At 37.5% G+C, this 21,884-nt stretch overlaps 1 protein-coding gene across 1 annotated transcript in view; it reads right to left on the bottom strand.

Annotated features, from left to right (window-relative positions):
* FASTKD1 (FAST kinase domains 1) overlaps positions 1 to 21,884 on the bottom strand; it is a 44,424-nt gene that overhangs the window by 11,212 nt on the left and 11,328 nt on the right. The window contains exons 2-8 of the mRNA XM_023743522.1: positions 14,405 to 14,810; positions 10,263 to 10,331; positions 8,187 to 8,315; positions 5,138 to 5,536; positions 3,954 to 4,064; positions 2,503 to 2,634; positions 715 to 1,201 (exon numbers count right to left, since the gene is read on the bottom strand). Of these exons, the coding sequence (XP_023599290.1) occupies positions 715 to 1,201; positions 2,503 to 2,634; positions 3,954 to 4,064; positions 5,138 to 5,536; positions 8,187 to 8,315; positions 10,263 to 10,331; positions 14,405 to 14,810 (1,733 nt within the window). The remainder of the gene's footprint in view (positions 1 to 714; positions 1,202 to 2,502; positions 2,635 to 3,953; positions 4,065 to 5,137; positions 5,537 to 8,186; positions 8,316 to 10,262; positions 10,332 to 14,404; positions 14,811 to 21,884) is intronic.

Genomic DNA, 21,884 nt, shown 5'->3' with positions numbered 1-21,884 from the left:
ACACAGTAGCCGAAGCCGCTTTGCTCAGTGGATGAAGCGTCGACCTGCGGACTGAAAGGTCCCGGGTTCGATTCCGGTCAAGGGCACGTACGTTGGTTGCGGGCACATCCCCAGTAGGAGATGTGCAGGAGGCAGCTGGTCGATGTTTCTCTCTCATCGATGTTTCTGGCTCTCTGTCCCTCTCCCTTCCTCTCTGTAAAAAATCAATAAAATATATTTAAAAAAAAAAAAAAAACCAACACAGTAAACTATTAGTAGTTAAGTTTTGGAAGAGTCAAAAGTTATATAAGGATGTAATGATAACTCCCACATTGTTCAAGGGTAAACTGTACTGAAGTCAGTATAATTTTCTGTTTTCACACTTTTAAATATAGTTGTTTTTAAATAGTAAAAGTAGTATCACAGGATTACAGAAAATAAGAAAAAGGGAAAACAAAAATTATTCATACTCTAATATCCTTCTTAATAATAACCAGTATTGCTTTTAGTACTTCCTTCTAGTAAATGAATTTTGACTGCTGATTTTAACAATCTGTCCATATCTGTAATGCTGGAGAAAAAGGGTTTAAGAGGAGAAACAACAAATTGCTGAACCAAAAATTAAAGTTTAATTTTTAAACTTCAAATTCCAATCAAGGTGTCAAAGTACTTACGATACACATTTGTTTTTATAAGTTGACAACTATATAAAATGGTGTGACATTTCAATTTCACCTTTTCAATCTGCTGGAGGACCACTGAGGCTATCTTGTCAAGCAGCAAAGTATTGAGGTAGTTAGTTCTAGAAATAAAATATGCAATTCCCGCAACATTTGTGTAATTAATTTCATCCACCAAACGCTGTAAAGTAGCAACTGTTTCTTCAAGAAGAGACTCAGAAAACCAGTCTCCTTTTAAAGATTTAAGTTCTTCGCATAACGAATTCAAATTGTTGTATTTTTGTAGTCTCTGATGCCCATAGTGATCTAATTTTTGAAGTAGTTTCAGCTGTTTTCCAGTAGTGTTATCTGGATACACATGACCATAATGAATCCATCTTAAAACAGATGTGGCAAAACTATTCAGGTCATTTAGGTCACACTGTGGTAAAACTGCTTCAATTCGAGATATCCCCACTTCATCTAAGTGAGGAGATGGAAGTTTAGAAATGGCACAGACCAGGATGGAAATCTCACTAGTTTTGACACTAATTTTCAAATAACTATAAAGAAAAGGAGGGAAAGTAAAAAGAACAAAATTAATACATTAGCAACAAAAACCAAAATATACATAAGTATTAAAATACAAATATGTATTATTATTCTAACATCCATTATTATTCTAATGGATGGGGGAGGCTTAAAATACAAGTTAATTAAAGAAGGGTTAACTAAATCAAAGACAGGTCCATAGAGTTACTACAGGAAGCCTTAAGATAATATAAAGCACATCCCAATTTTTTAATGCAAAAATAAAACCATAGTCCCTGAAAACAAAAAGGTCAGTGTCAGAACAATGTTTTTTTCCAGTGCTATTGCTAGAGACAGAATTTGGGCTGAATTTCTGATATGACCTGTCAGGAGTTGGTACTTAGTACAGGCACCAGCAGACAGCAATCACTCAATTATACTGGTTCCCATCCTACTTCTTCTATCTAGAAAGTGAAGTCTTAAAAAAACAAACAAACAACAACAAAAAAACAGAATTGTCTCCATTCTTTATCTCCTTTCCCAAACATCCATGGTAAGATTCTTACCACCAGGACAGCAGTTGTTAAAATAAAATAAAAAACTGAGAGCTTTTAAAAATCTTTAGGGCCTTGGCCGGTGTGGATCAGTTGGTTGAGCACCATGCTGTGCATCAAAAGGTCATCAGTTTGATTCCCAGTCAGGGCACATGTCCAAGTTGTGGGTTCAATCCCTGGTTGGGGTGCGTATGGAAGGCAATCAATGTTGCTCTCACATCAATGTTTCTCTCTCTTTACCTCTCCCTTCTCTCTCCAAAATCAATTAAAACATATTTTAAAAGAAGAGTTTTAAAAAATAAATACATAAATAAAAAATCTTTAGGCTCTGGCCAGGTAGCTGTTGGTTAGAGCATACGCCAAGGTTGTGGGTTTCATCCCTGGTCAGCACATACGAGAATCAACTAATGGCCCAGCCAATGTGGCTCAGTGGTTGAGCATAGGCCTATAAACCAGGAGGTAACAGTTTGATTCCCAGTCAGAGCATGTTATGCTATTCCTGCCGAAAAGAAGAATGGCTTGGCTTTTACTTTATGCATGCCCTACGGGAACTCATCACCCAACTGGCCTCATTTCCATTTCAAAATATACCAAGTATAAGCATTGGCAGAATGGGCATGGGAAGAGATAAGTGTCTTAACATTTTTAATAATAAGCTATCCAATTCTACCTCCTAAAGTTCCAACAATTCTTTACATAATTAAACCAAACTAGATTATAAATTGAAAGATTAGATTACAAAATGAAAGACTCAACAAACAGTTCTACTTTAATCTTACCTAAGCAATAATTCTCTCAGTTTCACAAAAAACTCTTTACTTTGGAAATGTAGAACAATCAATGCTTGAGTTATCTTCAATAACTCTATTGGTTTATAGTTCTCCAAATTCTTATGCAGAATTGAAGCAATTCTAAAAAGAATGATAAGACATCTATTATAACCAGTTCACTCATTTATTTATAAACATTTACTGAGGAGCTCCTTCATGCCAGACACACTCTGTGCTGGAGAGACAGCAATGAATGAGACAAGGCTTTCTGTTCTTGAAGAACTGTCTCAAGATGGTGATAGAAATGGTGCCAAGTGAGTACTAGACTTATGGGAGGGAGGGATCACTTTGTAAGTTATATAAGTGTCTAACCAGTACACCTTACACCTGAAACTAATATAATATTGAATATCAAATGTCATTAAAAAATAAAAATAAATTAATTTTTTAAAAGATGGTGATAGAAATATAACAAAATAGAATGAGCTATCAATAAAGTATGAATGAAATATTTAATTATCAATAGTAAGAAGAGAGAAAAGGATAGTTTTACTTCCTAAATAAATAATCTCTCAGAAGAACCACCAAATTCCACATCCTCCCTCCAAAAAAATATTTACCAAGAGTTACTGACAATTATCAAAACTGATTTTTCTTCCTTAAATCCACTGGCCTTCTAATAGAAATGCTTCAAAACAATGGGAAATGCTGAGACAGTAAGTTGGAGGAATAAGGCAGAAGGAATATTTTCAAAATGGAATATGATAGATAATAAAAAAAAAATAACATAAACCCTAGCTGGTTTGGTTCAGTGGATATAGAGCTTTGGATTGTGGACTGAAGGGTCCCTGGTTCCATTCCAGTCAAGGGCACAAGCCCGGGTTGTGGGCTCAATCCCCAGTAGGGGGAGTGCAGGAGGCAGCTGATCAATGATTCTCTCTCATCATGGATGTTTCTATCTCTCCCTCTCCCTTCCTCTCTGATATCAATAAAAATATATTTTAAAAATAATAATAACATATGTGTGTGTGTGTGTTAAACCATGAATTTTTTTCCTTCTTAAATCTCAAGTTAACAAAAAAGTTAATATGTGGTAGTATGATTTCAAGGTAACAACTGTGGTGTGAAACCAAGCTCACAAAGATGTCAACTATTTTTCAGAAACTGTCCTTTTGAAAAGTAGCATCTTGTTCTATGCTCTCAACTTTCCTAGATTATGATACTCTGCTTGAGAATAACAACAGTAGCAAATGAAATGAAAAATACTATAAACAATTTCAGAATTTCTATTTTGAAAAACAAATGGAAATAAATAATACCTTAAGTGTTAATTCCTTATTTCTTCAAAACCAACAGCTAGATTATAGAAAAAAAACAAAAAACACGAAATTTTTCCTCAAAAACATAGCTACTTATGAATGACAACTAAACTTAACACCATGAATTTTAGGAAAGACTACCTTTTAATCAGACGTAAATTTCTGCTTTCCATCTCTTCCATTGCTCCAATCACTGCCAGGGCTTGCTGGCTGGTCAGCTCCTCTGACATCAATAATATAGTTGATTCAAGTCTAGAAGCAAAGAAGAAATTTTTAGGTTGAAAAATGGATAGTTTATTAAAAAATGTTAAAATAATAGTTCTTAAGTAATAGAAAATATGAAGAAAAACAATTCAAATATGCTTTTCATAGCTTTTCCCAGCCACTTTAGTCCACATTTTTCTCACTTTTCTGTCTACCCATAGCACTTACTAACTGTATCACTAATTTGAGTACTTATTCATAAACTATTTTGCAGTGTCATAGTATTTACATATTTCAATTATATATTTCTACCCTCCCAATTGGAATATAAAAATCTTTGAAGGCAGGGACCCAGTTAAGTTCAACTTTTGTACTGCTTTAGCATATGAGGTTTTAATAATATTTAGTGACAAAAAGAAGAGATTCCAATAAAGGTTTCTTAAATAATCATCTTGTTCTCATCATGATAGTCTCTTAAAATATATCTTTAAATTTCTTCATATATATTTCAAAGGATTCTTAAAAATAAAACTCTCCATGAAGTTTTGGCTAACAGAGTAATGATGTAGATACCTCTATTATGCAACTCTCTGGAACACCTGCTTAACTAATCCACTAATAGTACTTACCCATTTGCTCATATCAGTAACCATGTATACAGTATTTGTTCATTTTTTTAATCTCTAAAATTTCTATCTACATTAATATCTAGCAATACTGGAAATTCTTCTAAGATGGGAGATAGATCAAATTCACTCAAACCTGGCATGGGAATATATGCCAATGTACATAATAAAGGCTTTTGATGATGAATGGGAAGACAGTCTTATACCTGTTTTAAAGTCAATCACATGACCTAGGAAGGGAGAATAAAGGTCCTTAAATAGTGTTCTCCCTCATCCATTGCCACAAGGGGGTACTGGCTCCCTTTCAGAACACAATAGTGAAATAAGAGTTTGAGATGTAAATTAGAATAGACAGAGAAAGAATCAAGGAGCAGAGCATATGAGAATATTGTCCATTCCACAGTTGATTTTTGTGCCTTCCAGAACTGCAAGATCTAAGCTTGAAGGCTCCATATAGTCTCCACAGAAAAGTAAAGCATTTTTAGCAGAACTTACCGTTTCTTTTCTTCAGGTCCTGCCACGGGTCCCAATACTACAAACAATTTGACAAAGGTAGCAGGCTGATCAAACAGAGGAATCATTTCAATTAGCCTCTTTTTAGTTATTAAAATAAATTGAAAATTATGAAATTGTAGAGAGTGGTATAGACTAAATATTTTACTGATGAAGTCCAAATCAAGGTCATCCACATTGCTTAAAAACACTTTATTACACCTTTCTAATAGTGGGTAATAACTATATTTAATATTTCTAAGGAATTGTACTATTCTTCTTGCAATGTTGACCTGGGAAGAATCTATGGTATCAAAAAGAAGTTCTGTTTTCTTCACTAATTGTTCTTGAAAACGTTGGGATGTTAAAGAAGATATGCTGACCATCAAGACAGACAAAGATCTGAAAAAGGAAAAAGATGCAAAAAATTTTACATTATTTAAGAATAATGAACAAATCTAAGACTAAAAAAATAGATATAGAAAGGAACTGGTAAAAATATCGGTTTATAACAAATTATTTTTAAATACTAGTAGAACTTGACACAGATCTTTGAGTAATTCAACCTCTTTGGACAAAAAAAAAGCATTGAAATAATATTTTTTATTGAGTATATATAATATCTTGTTTTATAGATATCTTTTTTGAAGAAAAATGTTTTTTTTAATTTTTTTCTTTATTGATTTTTTTTTTAGAGCGAGAGAGATCAATTTGTTGTTCCATTTGTTTATGCATTCATTGGTTGTTTCTTGTATGTGCCCTGACTGGGGATCAAACCTTGGTGTATCAAGATGATGCTCTAACCAACTGAGCTACCAGGCCAGGACTAAAGAAAAATTTTTTAGTGAAATTTACTCATAAATCACTGGACCAACAGCCCATGAATGCAACATTAAAAGTCTCATTTTATATTTTTGGTTGTAGAACTTTGCTTTATTAACTCTTGTCTCTGTATATCTATAATCCTATATAATAAAAGCCTAATATGCTAAGTGTCCGACCGTTCATTCGACCATTCGCTATGACACACACTGGCCACCAGGGGGCAGATACTCCAACTGGTAGGTTAGCTTGTTGCTGGGATACGGCCGATTGGGACTGGGCGAGATGGGCCAGACATGCCCTAGAGCCCTACCGTGACCCCTCCATGGGCACAGGCCAGGCCGAGGGACCCCATCCATGCATGAATCCATGCACTGAGCCTCTAGTTTACTAATAAAAATCTTGGTAAAATATTTCTAATGATTTGATATATTTTAATGTTTCATGTTAGATTGATATTAATATATGAAAGACAATTCCAAACACGAAGTAGCATTTAATATTTCCTCACTCAATAAACACTTTTAAAAAACATATATAAAAAATAATAATAATTTAAAAAACAAACACATAAATCACTCTTCTGGGCTCTTGGAAGACACCAAAATTACAAAAGTGAGGTCCCTGCTTTCAAATGACAATTCTTACATAATAAAAATCAGAAAAATCACAACTACAAGAATGCATCCATAATGATGAATAAATGCAAAATGGAAAAGACACATAACAAGGACTCTGGTTGGGTAGCTCAGTTAGAGGACGTCTCAATGTGCCAAGGTTGTGGATTGGATCCCCAATTGGGACACACAAAAATCCCTTCCTCTCTCTCTAAAAATCAATAAGCAAAATTTTTTTTAAAAAAGACATATAACAAATACCTGGGGATGATAATAGAAAACAACCTACAAAAAAAGATATAAAAATATAAATCTGAAACTATCGCAACCATTAGGATAGTGGAACTATTTACATATTTTTGTTTCCAAATTTCTTTTAATCTTTTCAAGAAAATAAATCTATTTTTAAAGACCCAGTTGTACAATACTTTGACTTCTCTATTCAAATGTTTAATGTTAATATTAGCATTAATTAATAACCTAACATTGCTATTTAGTTTAACTATAAAGACCCCTGAAATTATTTTTCAAATAATATATATATTTGTAACTGCAGTTTGGAGTGAGGAAATGTCCAAATATTTCATTAGATTTTCTAAAGGGGTCTATAATAATTTTTAAAGTTCAACAAAATTTACTTTACAACAATTTTTACTGTCTGCTTTTACAAGCTACTTTCATGTGTGTAGAAAAATGACATAATGTAAAATTTACCATTTTAAACATTTTTAAGTGTACAGTTAAGTGGTATTAAGTACATTCACATTGTTGTACAATCATCACCACCATCCACCTGGAGAATATTTTCATCTTCTCAAACTAAAACTCCTTACTTATTAAATAATAAATCTCCATTTCCTCTCCGCCCAACCCCTGGCAACAGACATTCTACTTTGTTTCGCTGACTTTGACTACTCTAGGTAATTCTTCTTAAGCAGAATCATGCAGAATTTGTCCTTTTGCATCTGGCTTATTTCACTTAGCACAATGTCTTTAGGGTTCATCGATGTTGTAGCATGTGTCAGATTACCTTCCTTTTTAAAGCTGAATGATATTCTATTGTAGATATATACCACAATTTGATTGTCCATTCTTCTGTTAAAAGACATTTGGGTTGTTTCCAAATCTGTTGGCAATTGTGACTAATACTGCCATAAACGTTGGTGTATGTAACGGAGTAAACTGTTAGAATATTGTGCTATGCTTTAAATCAGGGGTCCTCAAACTACGGCCCGCGGGCCACATGCAAATACAAATATTGTTTTTGTTCCCGTTTTATTTTTTTACTTCAAAATAAGATATGTGCAGTGTGCATAGGAATTTGTTCATAGTTTTTTTTTTAACTATAGTCCAGCCCTCCAACGGTCTGAGGGACAGTGAACTGGCCCCCTGTTTAAAAAGTTTGAGGACCCCTGCTTTAAATACTTTATCTCTAATTCCCACAACAACATTGCAAAGTAGATACATTACTATCCCTGTTTTATAAATGCGGACAATGAACTTCTCAAGAAGTTAAAGTCACATTATTAGAAAGTGGCCAATCTAAGTGTGCATGGGTACAAAGCCAAGAACCTTTTCCACCACAACGCAAGGGCTTTCTAAATAAATTTACCTTAAAGTCCTGTATGGTTTCCAGGTTCCTACTTACAATATCAGCTATTTTTTCCCATTTAATGGGACTAAAATGTAAGTGTTGATCTGCTAGGCAAGTGGAAAATTTTGCCAGCACATTCATGTCAAACCTATTAAAGAAATATACAGAAGAGATCATTAGTATTTACTTTCTCTTAAAACACATAAAAACAGTTGTAAAATAAAAAATTATAAAAATATTATTATAAAAAGGAGACATATGTAATACTCTTTGTAATACTTTAAGCAATAAAAAAGAAAAAAATTATTATATTACTAATACATTACTACTTTAAAATGAATTTTTCTAAAATGTTATTTGTTATTTTTAAAGTAACCCATGCTGCCCGGCTGGTGTGGCTCAGTGGTTGAGCTTCAACCTATGAACCAGGAGGTCACGGTTCGATTCCTGGTCAGGACACATGTCCAGGTTGCCGACTTGATCCTCAGTGAAGATTTGCCAAAATGAGCTTTGTTATTCTCTCAGCTCTCTTATAAAGGAGAGTTCTCATATACTCTTGTATAATATAAATTGTATAGACTTCTCAATACTCAAGAATACCCTGAATAAATTTCACATTTTTTAGATGATTATTGATTATAACATGATAAAAATAGCTGAGTTTTGCCCTAGCCAGTTTTGCTCAGTGGATAGAACATCGGCCTGTGGACCAAAGGGTCCCGGGTTTGATTCTGGTCAAGGACGTACCTTGGTTGCAGGCTCCTCCCCGGCCTGGGCCCTGGTGGAAATACATGCAGGAGGCAACCAAGTGATGTGTTCCTCTCCCATCAGTGTTTCTCTCTGTCTTTCCCTCTCTCTTCCACTCTCTCTAAAAAATAAATGGAGCCCTAACTGGTTTGGCTCAGTGGATAGAGTGTTGGCCTGCGGACTGAAGGGTCCCAGGTTCGATTCTGGTCAAGGGCATGTACCTTGGTTGCGGGCACATCCCCAGTAGGGAGTGTGCAGGAAGCAGCTGACTCGATGTTTCTAACTTTCTATCTCTCTCCCTTCCTCTCTGTAAAAAAAACAAACAATAAAAATATGTATTTAAAAAATCAATGGAAAAATATCCTCAGGTGAGGATTAACAAAACAAAAATAAAAGGAAGAAAATATCTGAGTTTGTAGTTTAGGAAATAAATCTGAATTAATACTGTTTGCAGCAATGGACCTGAAAGCTTCTAAATCACTGGTGAACTCTGCTCATTGTCTCTCTATAAAAAAAGAGAGATAGGCAGGTACCTATAGATGCTGTTAAAGTGTTTTCCTTTCTAGTAAACTGGTGTCTTCTTTTTTCTCTTTTTATGGCTCCTGAACATCTAGGTTTTAATTAACTGCCTATCACTCAGAAAATCTACTTTCTGAAGTAGAACTCTTCCAGAAAAGAAGATTCAAAAATGCCAGTCCATGATCTAATGAACAAAATAAACTGATAAAACAGAAACATAAGCATGTACATGGAACAGACTGACAGCTGTCAGAGGAGAGGGGGGAAAGAGGGACTGGATGAAAGAAGGTGAAGGAATTAGCCAAAGAACATATATGCATAACCCATCGACAGACAACAGTGTGGTGATGGCCAGAGGGAACGGGGGTTGAGGGGAAGCTGGATGTAGGTTGGCAAAGGGGGAGGGAAAGGGGGGGAAAATGGGGACACCTGTAATCATGTCAACAATAAAAATAAAGTTAAAAAAAATGCCAGTCCATGAGTAGCTGACTCTACCTTATTTATATTTTAAGTGTAAATGTGGAAAAGCACATTATGTTCCCTATTCTTTTTGTTTTATTGTTGACAGAAACAAATTACAGATGTCTCCCATTTCATCCCTTTTGCCTTTCTCCACCCAACCCTGCCCCACCCCAGGCATTCCCCATACACAAAACCATACTATTGTTTGTGTATGTTCCCGACTCTTAATTTAAAGAGGAAACATTAGAAATACTGTTCTTTCTCCCTCAAGGAAAAATACACTCCCCATTTTTTTCCTACGAGATTTCACTGTGCTAACCCTGAAAAAGATAACCCTGATCTTAGGGGAAGAACTCAGAGTACTTGCCTTTCCAGTCTTCTCCATGCTTCTGTCACTAGTGCTTCAACTAGTGGATCATGGGACTCAACAGCAAACCTCAATAAAAACAAGAGAAAGTAATTTTCTATATCTATGCATTTTTAAATTATTAAAAACACATGTAGTAAGAATTATAATGCAAAAGTGAACTGCAGGTTATTATACTCTTAGACAGTCAGTCCTTATTTCTGGTCTGCTTTCATTTCAGTATTCTGATTTCTTAGTACAATCTAATAAATATCTATACTTTATCTCATATCCCGTTAACCTTTTATCTGCTTGTTTCAATGCGCTCCACTGAACAATGAGAATGCTCAAAGATGCATTTCATGTTAAAAGTGCACATAGCCCTAGCCGGTTTGGCTCAGTGGATAAAGCATCGGCCTGCGAATTGAAAGGTCCCAGGTTCAATTCCAGTCAAGGGCACATGCTCAGGTTGTGGGCTCAATCCCCAGTGGGGGACTTGCAGGAGGCAGCCGATCCATGATTCTCTCTCATCATGGATGTTTCTATCTCTCTCTCACTCTTCCTTCCTCTCTGAAATCAATAAAAATATATTTTTTTAAAAAACACAAATGTATTATTTTAAAAATAAATAAATAAATAAATAAAAGTGCACATAACCTGTATTACTTTGCTCTGATTATAAAAATATTTCTATAGGATAAAGTTTGTAAAATAAAGAAAAATTGTAATAGGGTAATAAAAATCAATTATAACTCTGCTACTGATAAATAGCCATCATCATTTATTTGGAACATTTCAGTTATTTTTTCTACACACATGAAATATACAGACTTCTTTAACATTTCTATATCCTGCTTTTTTCAATAAGCTAATATTATATTGTAGGCATTTTTGTAAATTATTACATAGTACTCAAAACATAATTTTTGAAATATGTTTTTATTGATTTCAGAGAGGAAAGAAGAGGGAGAGAGATAGAAACATCAATGATGAAAGAGAATATTGACTCACTGCCTCTGGCACACCCCTACTGGGGATCGAGTCCACAACCAGGCATGTACCCTTAACCGAAATCAAACCCAGGACCCTATAGTCCGCAGGCCAAAGCTCTATCCACTGAGCCAAACCAGCTAGGGCAACGTAATTTTTAATGATTGTATATTATTCCATTAAGTGAATATAGTATCGTTTGGTTAAACATTCACCTATTTGAATTTTAGTTTTTCAATATTATAAACAACTAGTGGCCCAGTGCACAGATTCGTGCACATTGAAAGGAAATTAATTAGAAGAAAGATTTGTGTGGTAATTACATTACTGCAAAAAATTACATGTCAAAATAGTATATATAATATAGTATTATAAAATTAAAATATAAAACATTTTAATATTGCTATTCGCCCTTTCTCTATAATAGAAGTGTGTGAGTCAACGTTTATTTGTAAATTGCCAGTGTGTGTCATATGTACCAGCTGGTCAGTCGGTCAGATGAACAGACGGTCAGTCACTTAGCCTTTTATATATATAGATAGAATTCATGCTGAGATGAATTTCCATGTACAAGAATCTTTATATGTATCTCAGATCACTCTTTTATGATAAATCACAGAAGCAAAATTATTGGATCCAAGGGTAGTTCCCCCCCGCCCCCCCAACGGTAGTTTTAAAGTTCATGTTATACAGCATGGATGGACCTAGAGAGTATTATACTAAGTGAAATAAGTCAGTCAGAGAAAGACAAATATCATATGATTTCACTCACATGTGGAATCTAAAGAACAAAAACAAACAACATAGAAACAGACTCATAGATACAGAGAACAGAGTGGTGGTTACCAGAGGGGAGGGGAGTTGGGGGACTGGATGAAAATATGAAGGGATTAAGAAGTACAAATTAGCCGAAACCAGTTTGGCTCAGTGGATAGAGCGTCGACCTGCGGACTGAAGGATCCCAGGTTCGATTCCGGTCAAGGGCATGTACCTTGGTTGCGGGCACATCCTCAGTGGGGGATGTGCAGGAGGCAGCTGATCGATGTTTCTCTCTCATCGATGTTTCTAACTCTCTATCTCTCTCCCTTCCTCTCTGTAAAAAATCAATAAAATATATTTTAAAAAATTAAAAAAAAAAAGAAGTACAAATTGGTAGTTACAAAATAGTCATGGGCTCTACCAGTGTGGCTCAGTGGTTGAGCACTGACCTAAGAACCAGGAGGTCACAGTTCAATTCTGGTCAGGGCACATGCCCAGGTTTCAAGCTCAATCCCCAGTAGGATGCATGCAGGAGGCAGCTGATCAATGATTCTCTTTCATCATTGATGTTTCTGTCTCTTTTTCCCTCTCCCTTCTTCTCTGAAATCAATAAAAATATTTTTTTAATTGTTACAGGAATGTAGAGTACACATAAGGAATGTAGTTAATAATATTGTAATGACTATGTATGATGCCAGGCGGGCACTTGAAATATCGGGAGAATCACTTTGTAAAGTATACGATTGTCTAACCACTATCTTATACACCTGAAACTAACACAAAATAATGCAGAATGTAAACTGTAATTGAAAAATAAAATTTAAATAAAAAAATAATAAATTTCATAACACATATTACACTACCAGCAACATATAAGAGTTCCTGTTCCAGTATAGCTTTTTTAAAATAAAAATACATTTTTTAGAAAAGAGTTCCTATTCCAGTATATCTTTACTAACAATGGATAGTTTACACATGTAATTAAACCACATATATCATATATTGTATGTATAAAAGTTTTTCTTTTTAACCAATTTCAACATCTTTATAATGTTAATAGGCTATATTATTTTATCGCCTAAAAATCAAATTTCAGGTTGAGTCATGAAGCAAAATCAAACTACATCCTGTTTAAAAATCTTGAAAATACAATTACATTACTCTTGAAATCCTTTCCTTATTAAAATACTAGAGGCCCGTTGCACGAAATTCATGCACGGGTGGGGTCCCTAGACCTGGTCAGCAACCAGGGCCTATCGGGGCCATCTCGCCCAGTCCCGATTGGGGCCGGACCGGCCGGCTGCCAGACAGGGCCTGCCAGCCAGGGGGAGGGACCGGAGAAAGTTGGCTGGCCGTGGAAGGTTGGCTGTGGGAGCACACTGACCACCAGGGGGCAGCTCCTGCATGGAGCATCTGTCCCCTGGTGGTCAGTGCACGTCATAGTGACTGGTCAACCGGTTGTTCCAGTCATTCGGTTGTTAACAGTCGCTTAGGCTTTTATATATATAGATGACTTGAGGGAAACATAGAAATGCAGTTTTTAGGCAAATTACCAAGCAGCATTTCTCCTTCTGTGCCTGACACACACATCAGTCTTATGAGATGTTCAACACAATGTTTTGTGGTTAAATAAGTTTGGAAAATGCCCACTCAGAATTCAAATATACACTAGCATATTAATGGCTCAGAGGAGTCCTGCAATAAAGATCTGTTTAATTTTGTCTGGTTCGGCATTTTCCAAACTAACATGACCACTGATCAGGAAAGCAAAACTGGTATTTTGCCCATCATCATTACATATTCTCTTCATGTACCTCAGAGAAAAAAATTTGCAATCTGAGAAAGACCACCAAAAACAAGGGAGAACCACTCTTTTTTATTCTTACACATATCCCCCAAATAAGTAAAGCTTTAGACCCCTTTACTGTATGCTGACTCCCTAATAAAAACAACTTTATCTCTGCTTTGTGCAATGTCAACATCTGCAGCTACTTAAATAGCCCTTGCAGGTTGGATAATCGTGTGAGAAAACTATTTTTCCACCACTGAGACTAACAAACAAATTATAACTTTTGTGTGCTTTTTTACCCTTTATATAACTGCTGAATCCTAACTGAGTTCAGTTCTTCCGAAGGCTTGATTCCCTTGCAAACAATGTAGTTTCTTTCCTTTTTAAATTTTTTCCCAGCTTTATTGAGGTATGATTAATAAATATTGTATATATTGAGGTTGCACATGATGCTTTGAGATGCAAATATTGTGAAATGATTACCACAATCAAAGAATATTCTCTAAATATCTTTAAAATATTAGATGATCAGAAAAACTGTAAGAAAAAATATAGTTTTCCATTTTAAAGAGATGTTTAGAAAATTAAATATCATTTCTATAAAATCTAAAAATACATTACTTACTGTTGTATCTGGTACAACACATTCACCAGGTTATCGTCATTCATCAATTCCATTTTATTTGTGGTTAAATTATAAAGAGTAAGAAATTGGGGATGGTTTCTGATACATTCAACACTTTTTAACAAGCCAGTCTTCTGCTTCTGAAACTGCCAAAGTATATTAAATGCACATCCCACTTCCTCTTCTGAAATTATGGCTTTGTTTTCTTCAATAAGATCAAATAGTTGCTCTTCATTTGTACACTTATCCATCTGGCTAATTAATGGTTCACAACCGAAGGGTCGAAAACGGAACACTCTCCAAGAGAAGGAACAAATAGCAGCTCTTAGGCGAAGCATATTTGTAAACAATGAGTCTGGGAAGAAAGGCGCTTTTTCATTCACATCACAAATTTTCTTGGGTAAGGAAAACCATTAACAACTAGTAGCCAGGTACAATATGCTGGTATAAAAATAACTGTTTTTCCTTCATATTTTTTGCTTCCATTATGATGACTCCAAGCCCCATTCCAATATACAGCCCCTGTAAAATAATTGGTTTAAGATGGCTATACTGATATGATTAATATCAAATTAATTCCAACATTCAAATTAAAGTAACAAGTTTTTTTGCACTAACTAGAGATGTTGTTCTTAGTCTAAACTAGATAGTAGGGTTTGACCCAAAACTGAATGTCCAGAAAGCAAGGCTTCTTTCTGCATTCCACTTAAAAAATGTTTGTTAGGAAATATAGTCAATAATATTGTAATAACTTTGTACGGTGGCAGACGGGTACTAAAGTTATCACGGTGATCACTTCATAAGGTACATAAATGTCAAAACATTATGTTGTACACCTGAAAATAATATAATATTGCATGTCAACTATAACTTAAAATTATTTTTTTAATGTTGTCACATCTAACATTTAGATAGAGTTTTCAAATTTGACCATAACAGCAACAGGGTAAAAAAGTCTCAAATTCAGAACTGGTGTGTTTTTTTAAGTAAAAGAGTGGCTCAGCTGGTTGAGCGTTTTCCTGTGCACCAAAGTGTTGCTGGATTGATTCCCAGTCAGGGCACATACCTGGGTTTACGATTTGATCCCCATTCAGGGAGCATACAGAAGGCAACCAATAGATGTTTCTCTCTTACATCGATGTTTCTCTCTCTCCCTTCCTCTCTAAGCATATCCTCAGGTGAAGATAAAAAAAAAAAAAAAAAAAGAGTAAAACTGCAATAAATAAATATATCACCTTTAAAGTTTCTACAAAGAGTAATCATTAATTCAGAGCCATAATAAAAAAAAAAATTCAGAAGGCTAAGTTTCTGGTATACTTGCTTTCAGCATAATTTCTTGTTCCTTTCTCCTGGTGCCCCAAAGTAACTCAAACAATTTATTTTTGACCTTAGATATACTAGTAAGTTTTAACCAATAAGTAAGATGATTAAAGGTCCAATCAGAAAATATGAAAAAAAAAACCACAAGTGACATAACAAGCTATGGTGAAGCAATACATGAACTAAAGATAATTATGAAAAATAATTTGTTTTAAAAATATATTATAGGCCTTGCCCGGTAGCTCAGTTAGAGCGCTGTCCTGATACTCCAAGGTTGAGGGCTCGATGCCTGGTCAGGGCTCATATGAGAAGTAACCCAAAAAAGGAGACATATGTAATACTTTCAACAATAAAGAATTTTTTTCAAAAAGAACTAACCCAATGAGTGTGTAAATAAGTGGAAACAACAAGTCAGTGTTTCTCTCTCCTTCCTTCCTTCCTTCCTTCCTTCCTTCCTTCCTTCCCTCTTTCTCTCTCTAGAATCAATTTAAAAAAAAATAATTAAAACATAAATGTTTATATTTCTAGTTGAGAAACAATGGTTTTAAAGCTGGAACTAAAATCACATCATCTAACACTTCTGCAACATTCTAAAAAGGACTTTCAAAATCTATTAAATTTTCTGGACCTGCCAGGTAGATATTGTCGTTTGCATTTTACAGATGAAAAAAGCTAGGTTGAAAAAGATTTAAAAACTACTCTAGTACTAGTGAAGCTGGGGCAATCATACCCATTATTTCGACTCTTTCAACTTGAACACCTCATTACACTAACAACCCAACACTAAACGTACGCTCAGACTCCTCTCTATGACTGTGCCAAGCCCACAAGAAAAATACGGTAAGACCAAGTATTGGCGACTGTGTGGCAATCAGGACAGCAACCTGACCCAAGGCCACCTGGGTCACACACAACACAGAAAACCCTGCACAAAGCAAAGTTATCTTCAAGATTCTCCCATCTCTCCACCATTGAAAGTGGAAGCAACTCCGTGATTACAATACCAGTGTCAAGTCTCCAGCTCTGCCCCAAGAAGTAGCCTTGGGGAAGGCATTTAACCAAAGGAGGGACCTTGGGGCTATAAATGAGAGACAGGTACCATCTGCCACTGGTTTAGTTTATTCCCAGTCCGTTTAGTACAGATGGTTCAGTACAGGGTAAGTGGGGATACCCTTCGCAAGTGACGGGCACCCTCCGCGCCCCGCACACAGCAGCGCTGAACGAATAAACGTGGTCTCTCGGCTCGGCCGGCGTGGGCTCAGCCCCTGCCCCGGATCTTCGCGCTCTAAAAATATCCAATCACCTAGAAGGCCGCGGCTTCTCAGGTGAACCCTGTGCCCAGGGCCTGAAAACATGCTGGTGGGAAAAGAAAATCCACCGCAGCGACCTGACCCTGATTTGCCCGCAAATACTTCCTCCAACGCCCTGCAACTTTTTAGAAGGATCCACGCGAAAGCTGGTAACGATAGGTCAGAAGTAAAGGCTATTCCTGATCCCCAACAATTGACACAATGGGCTCAGTGGTGTTGCTCACCCTTCCCTCATAGCACAGTTGTTAGTCTTTACTCCAGAGACATCACCTTTCCTCTGGTGCTGTGCGTCCCCAAACCGGAAAAAAAAATGCCGGGGAGCTCAGCGTGCGAGGCGGAAGGCAAGCACTACAGGCCCCAGAGGACCTCGCGGCAAAGTCGGACGAATAGACGTCGCTTACGCGGTTGGAGGAATTATGGGTATTGTAGTTCCTCTTTGAGAGAGACGCTGGGTCCCGCATCCCAGAGTTGCTTAAGTGTTGCAGGCCGTTTAGGTCAGTGTTTCTCAGCTCTCTGAGGTTTTGTCTCAGTCATAGAAGACTGGCATTTTTATAATATTAAATAAAAATTAATATTTAGAAAAATAAAATTTGAAAACGTAAACATGGAAAAGACACGTGTGGAATTTTGTTTCTTACTACAGTATAGGGATGAAATAGAATGACCTGTGACAATGCCCTTCAATCAAAGACCACCAGGAATACACATACAATTAAACAAATTTCACTGGTTGCAATGAAGCAGAACACACCGCAGGGGATGTTAAATTAAGGTGTTAAGAGGAGGGTAAGAGATCAACCGAAGGACTTGTATGCATGCATATAAGCATAACCAATGGACACAAGACACTGGGGGGTTGGGGAGTCCGGGGGAATGTCAAGGGGCGGGGGGGGGGGGGTAAAAAGGAGACATAAGTAATACTCTTTGCAATACTTTAAGCAATAAAAAAATTTTTTTAAAAAAAGAGTACTACAAAGGATCAGGGGACCCCTGAATTCTGGTCCCAATACTGTCACAAATTTCTTATGGTATGGTAAGCAAAAGACAACCCAACTGTACCAGAGATTAAAATAAAATAATTAAATTATACAATAAAAATTAAATATATTAATCTCAAAAAAAAAGCGTTAAGAGGAACTTATAGTTTTTGTCCTTGGGGGAGATTTAAGAGGGGCTTTTGGATGCTATGAGGAAGCAAGGGTAAATGTATTACTAGGTTTTTTATTGTGTTTTGTGTTTTTTTTTAATATATTTTATTGATTTTTTACAGAGAGGAAGGGAGAGGGATAGAGAGCCAGAAACATCAATGAGAGAGAAACATTGATCAGCTGCCTCCTGAACGCCCCCCACTGGGGATGTGCCCGCAACCAAGGTACATGCCCTTGACTGGAATTGAACCCGGGACCCTTGAGTCCACAGGCCGACGCTCTATCCACTGAGCCAAACCGGTTCTGGCTGTTTTGTGTTTTTTAATCCTCACCAGAGGACATTTTTCCCATTGATTTTTAGAAAGAGTGTGGGAGGGTTGGGGGAGATATCAGTGTGACAGACTCATAGATTGGTTGCCTCCTACACTCTTCCCCACAGGCCAGGAATTAAGCCTGCAACTCAGATACATGCCTTCAGCTAGGAATCAAACCTGAGACCCTTCAGTGCTCCACCTAATGCTCTAACCCTGAGCCACATGGGCCAGGGAAATTATTTTAGTAAACTTGATCTAGAAGGCAGGAGAAAATATTTGCAAATATTGTATCTGATTAAGGTATTAATAACCACAATATTTAAAGAACTCCTACAACTCAATGATAAAAATATTTTTAATGTGCAAGGAACTTGAGTACACATTTCTCCATGACCATAAGGACATGAAAAAATGCTCAACATCAATAATCATTAGGGAAATTCTAATCAAAATTAAAATGAGATATTGTAGCAGGATGTAAGAAGCTTGTGGAATAAAGAAAACTTGCCAAACCGGTTTGGCTCAGTGTATAGAGCGTTGGCCTGCAGACTGAAAGGTCCCAGGTTCGATTCCGGTCAAGGGCATGTACCTTGGTTGCAGGCACATCCCCAGTAGGAGGTGTGCAGGAGGCAGCTGGTCGATGTTTCTCTCTCATCGATGTTTCTGGCTCTCTATCCCTCTCCCTTCCTCTCTGTAAAAAATCAATAAAAAATATTTTAAAAAAAAGAAAACTGAGACAAAATAAGTAAACAATGCTAAACAATTTACAGCCACTTAATGAATCACAAGGTTTTATCCTCCCAACCAAGGACACTTAGGAGCAAATGGTTTACATGGTCCATACCCTCCCTGGGCACACCTGTCTTGTTCCTAATTCTTCTTCAATAACATTCTTTAAAAATAAAATTACCGGAAACCAAGATGGCAGCATAGGTAAACACCAGAAATTGCTACCTCCCACAACAACTTCAAAAATACAATGAAAAGACAAAATGGACATCATCCAGAGCTACAGGAAGGCTGGCTGTGTGGAAATTCTACAACTAGAAGGAAAGCGAAAAGCACAATGAGACTCAGAGGAGCTGCAGAAGTAAAGTGCAGAGGTACGGAGGCTCAAGCTCGCACGCGCGGAAAGGGGCTGGAACCTGAGGACGCAGCTGTCTTTTTGAATCAGGAGGAAGTCACAAGCCCCCGACTGCTCTGAACTCCGGTTCCCGGAAGTCTCTCGGGACCCAGGACTCATACTGGCAGCAGGCAGAACTCGGAACTTGAGGGCGGCTTTCCACTCAGAGGTGGTGCTTGCAGCAATTACCAGGACACTGAGATGCAGGGCCCCTTAGGGCAGGGCTGAGGATCAGCCATAGCTGCTTGCTCTGCCTGTTGATTCCGAGACCCCGTCCCACCCAGGCTGCAGCAGAAGCTTTTGCATATGAATGCCCTGGCCCTTTGCAATCTGAAAATTACCTAACAAATTGCAGCTGGGCCAGACAGACCCAGAACTTCCAAGAGAAGGCCCAAGGCCCCATAGCAGCTTGCAGTGCTTCACAGTTGGGCCTCATCTGGGCACCTCCAAACCCCCAAAAAGGAAGGGGAATCTGCAGATCTCTTTGTAGCTCCTGCTGAGTAGCCTCAGGCAGAGGCTAAATTAGCACCTCCTTAGATCCAAGAGCCAGTGTACCCAGTGGTCAGAGTGGGACCATCCAGATTACAACTCCTCAGACCCATAAGGGACACACTCAGGGGGCAGACTCAGTGAGCACCAAAGCGCCACTGAAGCAAGTCTTGCCCCAGAAGGGTGTCTTCAGCACAGAAGTTCTCCCACTGCAGACACAGCTGATTCTCACAGCCAATTGGCCTGGAGGTCAATTCCTCCCAGTGATAACTACTACAATCAAGGCTTAACTACAACAAGACTGTGCACAAAGCCCACAAAGGGGTGCACTGCCGGGAGCCGGTCCATCCTTGCTACAGAGAAGAAACATCTGCACAGCATATGTTTCAAGGTACCTGACGTATATGGCATACTGTTCTTAATGTTTGCTCTCCTTAGTGCCATGTGTTTTAACCAAGGTCACCTCTCTGAGAAAGGTTGTTTCCCCAGGTGGGGATTTTTCCCTGAGGTTAGGGAGGGGATACAACCCCTTAATTAAGTGCCAGGCGGGTAGTTAAGCTACATAATCTTTACTCCCTGGAATGGAGATAAGAAACGCCCTAACCTTTGTAATAGAAATTGACAGGATTAAAATCGGCTGGTATAAATATAGATGTAACAAGACAATAATCATCAGATCCTCATCACATCATCATCAGCTCCTAACCAGAACCTAGCCAGAGAACATGGCAAAAGATCCTGGACAGAACCTGGCTACAGAACTTCACTGGAGAACCTAGAAAGAACATGGCAAAAGAACCTGGATAGAACCTGGCTAAAGAACCTGGTGACTGAACCTGGATGGAGAACATGGAGAACCTGGCTGGAGAACCTAGCAAGAGAACATGGCACCAGAACTTGGTTGGAGATCCTGACCAGACTTCGCTGGAGATCTTGGACAGAACTTGGCTGGAGATTCTGGAGGGAGAACCTCGCTATGCTGATGAACTGAACCCAGTTTCCATGTCATTCATTCTTTGCCGACTCCGTCCACACCTTTGGGGATCCCTGGACCCATTGGGGTTGGACCCCAATAGTGCACCAAGAGTGTCCACCTCAGGTAATTGGGGAGGCTGAGCCACTGGGCCCTATAGGACACCTAGCACACAAAGCCACTCTACCAACACAGGGAAGCATAAAAAATGCGGAGACAAAGAAACAGGTCACAAATGACAGAAATGGAGGAAAGCAAATGACTGGATATAGAGTTCAAAACCATGGTTATAACGTTTTTCAAGAATGTTCTGGAAACCGCCAATAAATTTAGTGAGAACCTGGAGGATATGAAAAAAGACCAACTAGAAATTAAGCATACACTGACTGAAATAAAGAATAATATACAGAGATCCAACAGCAGACAAAAGGATCCCAAGAATCAAGTCAAAGATTTGAAACACAAAGAAACAAAAAATACCCAACCGGAAAAGCAAAAAGAAAAAAGAATCCAAAAATATGAAGATAGTGTAAGGAGCCTCTGGGACAACTTCAAGCGTACCAACATCCGAATTATGGGGGTGCCAGAAGAAGAGAGCAAGATATTGAAAACCTATTTGAAGAAATAATGACAGAAAACTTCCCCTACCTGGTGAAAGAAATAGACTTACAAGTCCAGGAAGCGCAGAGAACCCCAAACAAAAGGAATCCAAAGAGGACCACACCAAGACACATCATAATTAAAATGCCAAGAGCAAAAGACAAAGAGAAAATCTTAAAAGCAGCAAGAGAAAGAAACTCAGT

Source organism: Myotis lucifugus, unplaced genomic scaffold (assembly GCF_000147115.1).
Source record: "Myotis lucifugus unplaced genomic scaffold, Myoluc2.0 scaffold_5, whole genome shotgun sequence".
Taxonomy (NCBI): domain Eukaryota; kingdom Metazoa; phylum Chordata; class Mammalia; order Chiroptera; family Vespertilionidae; genus Myotis; species Myotis lucifugus.
This window is presented reverse-complemented; position numbering and strand designations above follow the sequence as displayed.